Source organism: Peromyscus maniculatus, chromosome 1 (genome assembly GCF_049852395.1).
Source record: "Peromyscus maniculatus bairdii isolate BWxNUB_F1_BW_parent chromosome 1, HU_Pman_BW_mat_3.1, whole genome shotgun sequence".
Classification (NCBI taxonomy): domain Eukaryota; kingdom Metazoa; phylum Chordata; class Mammalia; order Rodentia; family Cricetidae; genus Peromyscus; species Peromyscus maniculatus.
This window is the reverse complement of record NC_134852.1, coordinates 151,617,469-151,629,642: the sequence shown is the minus strand read 5'-3', so window position 1 is coordinate 151,629,642 and position 12,174 is coordinate 151,617,469. Positions and strand designations below refer to the sequence as shown.

Here is a 12,174-nt window from a genome sequence, read left to right as displayed (position 1 = left end):
TGGTTTGGTTTTTGAGACAGGGTTTCTCTGTGTAGCCCTGGCTCTCCTGGATCTCGCTCTGTTCCAGGCTGGCCTCGAACTCACAGAGATCCACCTGCCTCTGTCTCCTGTAATTTGATTTTAAGGATTGTCTTTTCAGTTTGGGTTTCAGTGCTGGGTTGAACCATGCTGGACAAGTGTTCTAGCACTAAGGTCCCTGACTCCAGGGATGAAGTTTTTGCAAGCCTCTTTTCATCATTCCCCACCGGTAACTCCTCCTCCCCATTCCCCTACGACCTCTAAGGCCTGCTTTTTCCGCTTGCTCTAACCCATCTCTACCTCCTGCTTCCAACATGAATAGTCTGTTTTCTCCCATCCAAAATGCAACCTCGGGGGACTAAGAGGATTCCCATCTTTGCTTTGGGTGCTGGGCTGCCCTTTCCGACAGTACTCTGCATCCGTTCCCCGCCTGCCCTGGCTTCTCCAGGATCTAGGACTCTGGTCTCTACCTGTCAGTCGTCCACTGGTCCCTCCTAGGCTTCTCAAGACACCCACAGCCCCTTCCCAAGAAGAGTGCTCCAGGGTCTTGGTCTAGGCTGGGCGCCAGTATGAACTGAGGCTCGAGAGGCCTACAGTGCTATTCCCTCCGCCTGTCCTGAACTGCCAAACCCTGTTCGCTGCCCCTGGTCCCAGATGGAGGTGTCCAGTTCGCTACCTGGTAGCTACTCCCCCCCCCTGCCCAGCAGGCTGAGGGGCGCCAACGCGGCGGTGGGGACGGGAGGTGGCCGGACGACAGCTGGGGGGGCGGCCCTGACCTTCCCGCAATCGATGGGGCGCGGCCGGCCGCGCGGAGCCAGGGCGGTGCTGGAGCCCCCCGCCTGCCGCCAGGCCAGCTATAAAGCAGGGGCGCGGGGCTCAGGCTGCAGTTGCAGCGCTCAGCACACACGGAGCCCGACCATGCCCACCCCGCCGCTACTGCTGCTGCTGCTGCTGCTTGCTGGCTCGACCGCACTCCCTGCGCCCCCGAGGTGAGCTGGGTCAAGGGGGATCCACTACACCACGGCCACGCCCACAGGCCCACACTGTCGTACTCTGACCCTCCTCGCCCCGCCCCTCCCCAGGATCCCAAGACACTCAGACGGGACGTTCACCAGCGAGCTCAGTCGCCTGCAGGACAGCGCCAGGCTGCAGCGCCTGCTGCAGGGTCTTGTGGGGAAGCGCAGGTGAGCAGGTGTAGGTGGAATTCTCCAGACTTGCTGGTATGGGACAGGCCTAGTATGGTCCCCTATCAGCAGCCCGCTGCATCCCAGTACTACCACTAATTCTAATTTGGGTTGGGGGTGGGGGGCAGTGAGCAGGACACAGAAAATATCCCAGAGAAGAGCCTGACCCGGTCCAAGCCCTCAGAGGACCAGCTCTGCTTGCTGTGGTCGAATACTCAGGCCCTAGAGAACTGGTGAGCACTGCATCCTCAGCCGGACTCCTAGGCTACCCTTCCTGTTCCCTAGCCATGTGGGTACACACATGCATTCTGATGGTCAGTCCTAGTCCCCTAACCACCTATCTCCCCCCACAGGCTGCTCCCCAGGCTTCCCCTGGATGGGTCCTGGTCTCCCTGGCTGCCTCCTGGACCAAAGCCTGCTGTCGATGTTTCAGAGTGGACTGAAGCAACCAGGCAGCCCCGATGAGGAAAGAAGGGGAGTCTCCAGGAGCTGGCTGGAGCTAGGGTTTGGTTGTCCTTGGTATCAATAAAGAAGGAATTTAGACCCTAGTCTTTTAGCTTGTGGTGTGTGATGTCTGATTAAAAAAAAAAAAAAAAGAAAAAACCCAAGATAGCCCTTGCTCAGTAAGCCTGGCAGGTGTGGACAGGTCCATCCGCCCTCATTCAATGGCTAGGACCACACCCAGTTGCTCTTTGAACCTGGGAGGTCAGCTAGGATATTTCTTCCTTATCTCTGGCATCGACTGGACTCCTCTTTTCCTAGTTGACCGCCCCCCCCCCCCAGTGTCCCAGCCTGCCCTGTGGTCCACTTAGCAACATTTCCAGGGATCAGAGATCCCAGCCCTTGTCCAGCCATGTGGTCAGGGTACATGGAATGGTGGGGAGGCACAGGCATGCGAGGAAGGACCTGTGTACAGCCTGGCTCTACATGTCTGTGTGGTCTTGGCACAACCCTGAAGCCTGGACAGTGATGTCATCTCCCCGTAGACAGCTGTGGGACCACTGGAAGGGTCATGAGACAAAGTGTTCAGTCCTGACAGAGGTCTGGAGCCTCAGGAAGGTTCCCAGGCATCCAGAGCAGCCCTGTAGAGGCCCAGAGGAGTGAGGGCCCTTTCAACACAGCCCCGCTCACCACCCTCCTGGCTCTACCTCGAGGCCTCTCCCCAGCTCTGAGGGCTTGTAGGGGAGAGGGGAGGAAGCCAGAAAGGCTGGAGCAGGTCAAATGGAGCCCTGGGCTGTGTGTTCACCAGGATTCCTGTCTTCCATCAGATACTGCTCCCCCCCACCCCTCAACACCAGCTCCCAGCTAAGGCAGGAAGGCTTCATTTGCATCTTATTACCAAGTCCCTGCCAGGCCCGGCCAGGCCCTACCCTGGGAGAATTGCTGTATTTCCCAGACAAGTAGGAGCACACTGGGACAGTCTTTTCCTTTGGGAGTGGAACAGGGAAGGGAGGGAACATAATGTGTGGCTTCAGGAATTTTGCTAAAAGACACTGAAGACAAAGAGACAAGATGAGGGGTTATCCTGACGTGGGTTACAGTCGACCCAAGACCCAGTGACTCAGCCCACATCCCTGTCCTTGCCCCCAGCTCCCCAGGCCTGCTCCAGCTCCTTCTATCCCTCTTCAGTTCCTCCAGCCCTGCCCCAGCTCTCCCAGCCTTCTTCCACTCCCACAGGCCTGCCTCGGCTCCCCAGATCTATGAATGGTTTTTAGCTCCTCAGCCCTGACTCGGCCTCCTTAGACCTGCGGCCCCAGCCTTGTCCTAGCTTTACCAGGCCTATTCCCCACGCCCAGTGGTTCTCATGTTTTTTACACCTCATGTGTAGTGTCTATGGGCTGACTCCCCACTTAACTTCCTGGAAGTCCAGGCTGAAATGTGACCTCATGTCCCCTCTCAGTGCCGGCCAGCGGGAGCCCCCTTGGTAGAGGCCATCAGTAAAGAGTCATAAAATGAGGCGGTGCCTGGCAAGGGCGAAGGTCGCCAAGGCAGGAACTGTACCAGCCCTGGAACAAGAAGGCAGCTGGACCCTTCTTCCAGGTGACGGCCGCCACCATGGGGGCTCCGGCCCTCCTGTGGCCTCCGCTGCTATTGCCATTGTTCATAGTGCTGTTTGGCCAACCTCTGGGGACCAAGGCCCAAGGTATGTGCTGGACAGGGGCAGGATGGGTAGGCAGCAGAGCCTGGGAGGAAGGCACCAACTTCTCCTTTGCACCTTTCTAGTCTGCTCGGTGAACCAAACGGTTTTTCAAGTTGTGGAGAACTCGAATATCTCTGAGCCACTGGTGAACATTTCGGTCCCAGGAGACCTGCGGGTGACCCTGGGATCCTCGTCCACTCCTTTCGCATTTAAGATCGTGGACAATCAGCTGTTTCTCAACGTGACTCCCGATTATGAGGTACAGTCTGTAGGCTGGATGGAATGAGCCCCCTGGGGACATGCATGAGCCCCACTCCCCTATCCTGGAAACGATTCAGGGGAGGAGGGGTTAATGGCGCTATGTCTCCCAGGTAGTGAGGAGTACCTTCAGGCCCAGCACTTGGTTGGTTGGTACTGAGGGGAAGGACCATTTGAGGACAAAGTTGTCAGATGCCCCCTACACCCAGGATTTGCCGCTGGTGACTGACAGGGGCCCTGGAGAGAAGTAGGGGCTCTGCTGGTGGCACTCTCTTAGCCTAGGGCGCTCTATTTCCGATGGGGCAGCTGATTCACCGGGCACTGGCTTCCTCCTCAGGAAACCACATCCCTGGTGGCAGTCCTGGAGTGCAAGAGAGGAGAGGTTCAGGTAAGTCAGCTCCATTATCTGACCACCCCTGCCCTCTGTCAGAGGACCTCAGGACCACTCCTCCAGGACCTCACCCCATGGAGTCTGGACACCAGCTCTCTACTGGCCGCTGTACCCACACTTCTTTGAGCCCAGACTCTGCCCTGAGCTCTAGACTCAAACTCAGCTAGCTTAGGGCCGTGTATTAAGTTAACACTCTTGAGACTGCAAAGTCCGCCCCTCACCCTTGCCTGGGAGACACCTTCACCCCAGCCTCTCAGCCCACTTTTCTGTCACCCCACCCAAGGTACTCCGTCGGCTGTGCCTCAGAGCCAGACTCTTCCTAGCTCGAGTCCCGTGGGGCTTCCATCAACTCATCTCCTTTCTGACCCTTCCAGCAGATGCACTTAGGCTTTCTTGTCCCTGGCCCCCTCAATCCCTGCTCCACTCAGTGGGTCCCTAGAGAGTGACAACCAGACCCTGCCCAGCCTCACGTAGACACTTCCACATTTTCTTACTGGATCTCAAAGCTAATCTCACAGCTGGGCGGGCGAGGCTAGGGTATGCAAACACTGGCCTAGGGTAGACATTCCTTATGCCTGCTCAGGTCAGCATGGAAACGTCATCTCCTCAGAGGATGCCTAACCCTCCTGCTCTGCCTTGTCCACCTACCTTACCCCATATATCTTCGCCCTTAGCCCTCAGCCTATACCATGTTTCCAGCCTTTTACTAAAGGAAACTTGCGGCTATAACATATAACATATAACTTTAGATATAACAGGCCCCACATACTTTCTGCTCCCCCAAGAGCGACTCTCACACCCTGCACCCCTACCCTGTACCATGACATGTTACCCACACATATCTCAGCTCATGTCTCTAATAGACAATAATTAAAAAAATAAACTTCATTTTTAGGTATGGTTTTGTGGTAGGGTACCTGCCTAGTAATGGTTGAGGCCCTGGGCTCCCACCCTCAACACACAAATGCACATCTCACACACACACACACACACACACACACACACACACACACACACACACACACACGGAGACAGACAGACAGATAGACAGACAGACATAGCGACCATGGTCTTGACATCTGTCACTGGAGAAGAGCAGCCTTTCCTCTGTCCTCCAGCACTTGGCTGTGTTCACCTCTCCTTGGGTCCCAGGAAGGTCTCTCCCATGGGATATAGCGGGTTGATTTTTAACTCGAGGCTCCTTTCTCTGCTGTTCTCTTGGGGACCTGTTTTTTTTTTTTGGTTTTTCAAGACAGGGTTTCTCTGTGTAGCTTTGCGCCTTTTCCTGGAACTCACTTGGTAGCCCAGGCTGGCCTCGAACTCACAAAGATCCGCCTGCCTCTGCCTCCCGAGTGCTGGGATTAAAGGCGTGCGCCACCACCGCCCGGCCTGGGGACCTGTTTTTGAGGCTGTGAGACTGCTCAGTTTTCTTCCTTTGATGATGTTTTGCTGGCGCGTCCACAGGCTTGCCCCCTTATTTCTCTTCAGCACACTCACCACACACACACACACACACACACACACACACACACACACACACACGCATGCACGCATGCATGCACGCACGCACGCACGCACGCTGCCACACTCTAAAATGTAGTTTAAGTAGGGTATTTGGTTTTGTTTTTTCTTTTTTGGTGTTTTCGAGACAGGTTTCTCTGTGTAGCTTTGCACCTTTCCTGGATCTCGCTCTGTAGCCCAGGCCGTCCTCAAACTCAGAGATCCACCTGTCTCTGCCTCCCGAGTGCTGGGATGAAAGGCGTGCGCCACCACCGCCCAGCTTTGTTTTGTTTTGTTTTTTTGAGACAAGGTTTCTCCGTGTAGTTTTGGTGCCTATCCTGGATCTTGCTCTGTAGCCCAGGCTAGCCTCGAACTCATAGAGATCCGCCTGTCTCTGCCTCCCGAGTGCTGGGATCAAAGACGTGCGCCACCGCCGCCCAGCTAGTTTTTGTTTATATGTATATATATATATAGTCTGAGTTCCTCCTAGAACAGGAGCCTATAGGTGCTACACTGTTGATGTCACCAATGTCTGTTAAATGAAAGAACAGAAGAGTGACTGAATGAATGAACTGGTAAAGGAGGGAAGAATTAATGATGGGGGCATCAGAGCATAGTTCCTTAGCCAGGGGTTGACTTTGTTGGCTTTTCTGCAGGTGACAGTGTTGAGGTTGTTTGTGGCTGTCCTGGATATCAATGACAATCCCCCAGTGTTTTCCTTTACAATCAAGAGCTTTGATGTAGCAGAGGTAAGTCCAGTGGAGCCAGAGCAGGTGGCTTCTGAGTGAGGAGAAGGAAGGGGGACAGGGAGGTGTCTGGGGGACACCATCAGGGAGATTCATATACAGAAGCCACAGCATGGCTGGATCGACCTCTTCTCCATCCCCAGGACACCAGAGTGGGTACAACCGTCATCCCCGAGGCAGAACTGGAGGCCAAAGACGCTGACAAAGATGATATCCTATATTACACCCTGCAAGAAGTGACCCCGGTCAGTGCTTCCCCTGTCCCCACTCATTATCGACCCCTCCCTCTGATGCCGCCAGGCCTCAGTTCCTCCACCTTCCCGAGTCTCATGTTGTGCCCTCTGCCCCCTTCTCAGGACGCTAGCAGCTTCTTCTCCCTCGTGGGGCCAAACAACCCTGCTCTGCGGCTGCAGCAGGCCCTGGATTTCGACAAGATTCAGAACATGACCTTCAAGCTGCTGGCGCGGGTGAGCAGATCACAGCTGCCTGAGTCCTGGATAGTCTAGGCCTGTCCAAGCCATCGTGGGCCTGACCTGTCAGGGCTGGCTGTTACTACAGGATACTTGGGATGAACAGACAGAGCCCAGCCACACGGCCACTGCCACCCTGGTCCTGAACGTGCTTCCGGCGGACCTGCGGACCCCCTGGTTCCTGCCTTGCTCCTTCTCAGATGGCTACTTCTGCATCCAGGCCCAGTACCATGGGGTGGTCCCCACGGGACACATACTGGTAATGTAGAGTAAGAAAGCCCAGAGTCTGACTTGAATCCAGAGCCAAGTCAGAGGAGGTTCAGGGTAGAGATCCAGCAGTGGTCCTGTGCTCCTTGAGTGGCTTAGGCAATTTTGTGATTTTTTGTTTTTTTGGAAACTAATATGAATGAATAATCATTCACCAACTATCCCAGCCTTAGGTGGGGAACATACAGACACAAATCAGCGATGTCGGCGGGGGTGGGAGGACGTCAGGGGCTGGGCTGATGGGACTGCTACATCCTTGCCCAGCTGACAGTCTCCTGAGGCTAGAGAGCCTCCTGGGCAGGTGGGGTCCAGCCAAGGCCACCACAGCCTCCGCTGGCCAGGAGACACACATGGAGGGCGCACGTCTTCCTTCCTAAGTTCTCGCTGCCACTGAGCCCCCTCTGTGGCTGCAGCTCTGCCCCAGGCAGGCACCACCCCTGCCCTCATGCTCCAATTCATGTTTCAGGCCTTGAGGGACAACAAAAGAGTAAGAGCTGGGGTCATTCAGCCTCACGATATCCCTATCCCCACAGCCATCCCCCCTCATCTTGAGTCCTGGTCCCATCTATGCTGTGGACGGAGATCAGGGCATTAACCAGCCTATCATCTACAGCATTGTAGGGGGTGAGTGAGGGCTAGCCCCACAGCCCCTGGACCCTACCACAGAGGGACCAGATGCCAAACTCCATCCCAAATTCTCCCAGGAAACACGGATGACACATTTATCATCAACGCAGACTCCGGCAACCTCACGATGGCCAAAAGTATCCCCAGCCCCATGATCTTCACCCTGCTGGTCAGGGTGGGTACCAGTCCTGGATGACAGATGGGTCTCCTGCATTCCCTTGAACCCCAGCTGCAGCCCAGCTCCAGTGAGCCCCATTAGTCACTCTGGTTTCCCCTGACTCCTCAGGCTGATCAGGCTGATATGGCCCGCTACTCAGTGACCCAGGCCTTTGTGGAGGCTCGTGATGGAGAACTCCAGTTCTCTCAGAGCCTCTACCGTGGCACAGTGGTGCTTGGTGCTGAGGCTGGTACAGAAGTGAAGGACAGGACCTCCCCTTCTGAGATCCTGAGGATCCAGGCTCAATACCCAGGCTTCCCGGTATGCAGTCCCTTCCAACCACCTAGGAACTCTCTAAGTATGCCTGGACTCTGGTTCTCTGTGTGGGGGAGCAGCTTGGGATGGACGGTAGGGCACCCAAGCCCAGGTCTCACTGCAGTCTCACCTAGGACCTCAACTCGGCCATCACATATCGAATCACCAACTCCTCAGATTTCAAGATGGACGAGGATGTGATACTGACCACTGTGGCTATGAAGCGTGCAGAAGTCATCTATGTAGAGGTGGAGTGGGGGGAGTAAGGGGATCAAAGGTGCGGGGTGAAGAGGGACCCAAGAGGAACAAGCTCCTTTCCCGACCCAGGTAGAAGCTACCAGTACTGTGACTAAGGACACAGCCACCTCTGTTGTTGAGATCCAAGTGTCAGAGCAGGAGCCCCCCTCCACAGGTGAGCCCCAGGGCCCCCAAGCAGGGGGGCTCCTCCTCTGGGACAGGCATATTTGAGGACAGAGGCAAACCCAAGTTCTGTCCATGCCACCCCCAGAGTCCCCCACACCCCCTGAAGCTGGAGGAACAACTGGGCCTTCAAGTAGCACCACTTTGGAAGCCCCCACGACCTCAGGGACCTCTCAAGGACCGGCTACAACCAGCTCTGGGGGAAGTGCTGGCCCATTCCCACCCTCAGGCACAACTCCAAGTCCCCCTGCCTCTGCCTCCTCCACACCTGGGGGGTCCCCTACTCTTGGAATCAGCACCTCCCCCCAGACAGTCACACCCAGTGGGGGCTCAACACAGACCCCCAAACCAGAGACCTCTCAACCAGTGGTCCCCATTACAGGAACAAGCACCTCTTCTCAGCCAGCCACACCCAGTGGGGGCCCAACACAGACCCCCCAACCAGGAACCTCTCAGCCAGTGGTCCCCATTACAGGAACAAGCACCTCTTCTCAGCCAGCCACACCCAGTGGGGGCTCAACACAGCCCCCCCAACCAGGAACCTCTCAGCCAGTGGTCCCCATTACAGGAACAAGCACCTCTTCTCAGCCAGCCACACCCAGTGGGGGCTCAACACAGCGCCCCCAACCAGGAACCTCTCAGCCGACAGCCACTACGTCCATCAGGAGCCCCTCACCCTCAGGTAGTCCAGACGTTGTTTGCCCTGGAGTCACTATCACCCTCATTCACTCAGACAGGGGTTCCAGGGATGCGCTCTAGGACAGGGTCCACCCAGGCTAACCTGGCCTGACCACACTGGCCACCTCCAAGGAGTCTGTGTCTAGTCCCAGACAGATGGCTCCAGGGGGGCAGAATGGGGTGAGTTGAAGAAGGTATGGGGATACAGAAGCAGATTTGGGAGCCAGTGAGTCCCATAATTCGCAGGATAATCTATATTTAGGGCCAATAATTAGGGAGGTACAAGATAAAAATTAAGATTTTATGGCTATCAGGTTGTGCTAATGTATCCCTTTAATTCCAGCACTAGGGAGGTAGTGAAAGGCAGATCTCTGTGAGTCCAAGGCCAGCCTTGTCCATATAGTGAATTCCAGCCCAGCCACAGCTACACACAGAGAGCTTATCTTTAGAAAAATAATTATGAACCAGTGGCAGCGGTGCACACCTTTAATCCCAGCACTTGAGAGGCAGAGACAGGTGGATCCCTGAGTTTGAGGCCAGCCTGGTCTACAGAGGGAGTTTTAGGATAGCCAGAGCTATAGAGAGAAACCCTGTCTCAAAAAAAAAAAAAAAAAGAAGAAGAAAAAAAATAATAATTATGGCTGGATGTAGTGGTGCATGCCTGTGATCCCATCTAATGGAGAGACTGAGGCAGGAGGATCACTTAAGCCTAGGAATTCAGGGCTAACCTGGGCAACATATAGAGGCAATACTACTGAAAAACAAAACATAACAAAAATATAAAACACACACACACACAAACACACAAAATCAAGGTTGGGGAGATGACTCATCGGTAAAAGTACTTGCCTTCCAAGCATGAGGACATGAATTTGGTCCCAGAACCCACATAAACAGCTGAGCGTGGGGGCATGCACTTACAATCCAGAGAATTGTTGGGAAGCCAGAGATAGGAATAACCCTGGAGACCCCTGAGCAGACAGCTTAGCCAGCTACATGGCCAGCTCTAGGTCAGTGAGAAGGCCTGGATGGCCAGATGGCCTGCACATGGAGGGCAGTGGAAGAAGAACACAGACTTCTACAAGTTGTCCTCTGACTCCAACATGCACCATGACATGCAACACCAACACAAATACCCACACTACATGAATAAAACATGCACACACACATATATACACATACACAAAAAACACACAGTGCACACCACACACACACACACACACACACACACACACACACACACACACACACGAGGTTCCCACCGAAAGGTTTCTGTATCGATCATTGAGCTGTACCCACACATCCCTTCAGGGTGCAGGATCACAAGGGCCAGACACAGTTAGTTTGGATGGCCACCAGAGGCAGTTTTACATGGCGGACTTCTCATGAGTGTCCTCTAAAAACTGTGTCAAGTGTCACTGAGCCCTGCTGGTCGAGTGCAATATATATTCATAATTGGAGTTGAAGCCACATAAGACAATGTCCACATTCAGCTGTTGACAGTGTGCCCTTGAAGGCCATCCTGGTGTATCAGAAGCTGGCAGCCATGCCGCCAGGGGCCTTGGTATCCCCAGGCAGCCTCCCTAGTGGAGTTCACAACATCCATTCTCAGAACCTCAGCTCTAGCGGGTGGGAGCCAGGTCATGCTTGTCTTGTTTTCATGGTACCTCAGGCTGGCCCAGGTTAGAGAGGGAAGTGCTTAGGAGTGTTCCGACTGTAAGTGGTCATGGTGTCTTGGACAGAGACTCCAGGAGGAGGCGAGCTGGGTGACAGCCAGCGGTTTTCCACGGTGGACATGGCAGTGCTGGGCGGGGTGCTAGGTGCCCTCTTGTTGCTGGCTCTCATCTGCCTGGTCATCCTCATCCATAAGCACTACCGTCACCGGTTCAAATGTTGCTCCGGCAAGGCTTCGGTAAGGACCTCGGTGGGGTACTGGGCTAGTCAGAGAAGAAAGGGGACTAACCCAGGGCTGAGGAGTGGCAGAGAAGGGACATGGAGGGAGGGATGGATGGGAACAGCTGGGGAGAGCAGCGGAGGCAGGCTGGGTTGGATGTGCGGACCCTAGCGGGAAGCGGGGGCAGAGGAAGGGTGGGAGCCCAGTGGTGGGAGGAGGGTCCTGGCGGGAGTAACAACACTGCTTGCTGCTTATGCCTCTGCTCTTGCTGCGCCTGTAGGAGCCGCCGCCGCCGCCGAATGACTATGACAACGTGACCTTCCTCCCGGACCACAAGGCCAGCTGGTCGTCCACCTCCAACCCGCAGCCACAGTCAGGCCCTGAGCCGGCCCAGCCGCCCTCTGGGTCCCATAGCCCCACGTTCTCCAGAGCCACGCCCCCCATCTCAGCACCTCCTAGCCCCAAGCTCAGAGCCTCCGAGTCTCCTAAGACCGTCCAGGCCGGAGACAGTCCTTCAGCCGTGAGGTCTATCCTGACTAAGGAGCGGCGGCCAGAGGGGGAGGGCGGCTACAAAGCCGTTTGGTTCGGCAAGGACATCAGGGAGGAGGCTGACGTGGTGGTCCTCAACGAGCCCACAGCAGACATGGACAGCGCCAGTGCCACGGGAAGTGAGGGTAGCGATGATGATGATGATGATGATGATGATGATGACCCTGGCCTGAAGAAGGGTCCTCACTTCGGCGCCGATGACGACAGCACTTACATCTAGCGCAGCAACCCCACCCTCCTCCCCAAGACACTCCCTATTCCTCTGCAAATTAAAGTAGCACTTTCGAATTCCTGAGTCTTAAGGCGGGTGTGCGGGAGCGGGTGCCAGGGAAGGTCGTTCAACAAAGCCCAATCGCTCATGCCTCCTCTTTTTGAGCCGGGTTATCTGGTCCCTGCCCTCCACCCCTCTCATCCCCAGCCCCCTCTGCTCCCCACCTCCATCCCTCTGTGCCCTTTTCTCCACTCCAAGCGCGGAAAGGAGGGAGCGCTCGGGGTAAAGCGCCTGCTGTGAGCGCCCAGCTGCTGGCTTCCGGATGCCCGGTCCCCTCTCCCTCCGCCCT

The 12,174-nt window shown here is 55.5% G+C and overlaps 2 protein-coding genes across 8 annotated transcripts; both read left to right on the top strand.

The window, feature by feature from the left end:
* Positions 1–936: 936 nt before the first annotated feature.
* Sct (secretin) lies at positions 937–1,723 on the top strand. 3 transcript variants are annotated; one of them, XM_006977216.3, is made up of 5 exons: positions 937–1,007; positions 1,101–1,202; positions 1,331–1,435; positions 1,488–1,489; positions 1,540–1,723. In XM_006977216.3, the coding sequence occupies exons 1-5, from the start codon at positions 937–939 to the stop codon at positions 1,665–1,667; spliced, it is 408 nt and encodes a 135-aa protein (XP_006977278.2). In that variant the 3' UTR covers positions 1,668–1,723. The 3 variants fall into 3 exon arrangements, with proteins under 3 accessions (XP_006977278.2, XP_006977277.2, XP_076420029.1); XM_006977215.2 differs by lacking the exon at positions 1,488–1,489 and having other exon boundaries at positions 1,556–1,723; XM_076563914.1 differs by lacking the exons at positions 1,488–1,489; positions 1,540–1,723 and having other exon boundaries at positions 1,338–1,368.
* A 1,463-nt stretch (positions 1,724–3,186) lies between these two features.
* Positions 3,187–11,902, top strand: Cdhr5 (cadherin related family member 5). Of its 5 annotated transcripts, XM_076563729.1 has the most exons (16): positions 3,187–3,345; positions 3,426–3,601; positions 3,938–3,988; positions 6,148–6,240; positions 6,381–6,482; positions 6,594–6,704; positions 6,796–6,966; positions 7,508–7,598; positions 7,679–7,776; positions 7,888–8,079; positions 8,208–8,321; positions 8,401–8,485; positions 8,582–9,045; positions 9,136–9,175; positions 10,914–11,083; positions 11,346–11,902. In XM_076563729.1, the coding sequence occupies exons 1-16, from the start codon at positions 3,258–3,260 to the stop codon at positions 11,832–11,834; spliced, it is 2,535 nt and encodes an 844-aa protein (XP_076419844.1). In that variant the 5' UTR covers positions 3,187–3,257; the 3' UTR covers positions 11,835–11,902. The 5 variants fall into 5 exon arrangements, with proteins under 5 accessions (XP_076419844.1, XP_042126558.2, XP_076419853.1 ...); XM_042270624.2 differs by having other exon boundaries at positions 8,969–9,175; XM_076563738.1 differs by having other exon boundaries at positions 8,876–9,175.
* The last annotated feature ends 272 nt before the right edge of the window (positions 11,903–12,174 follow it).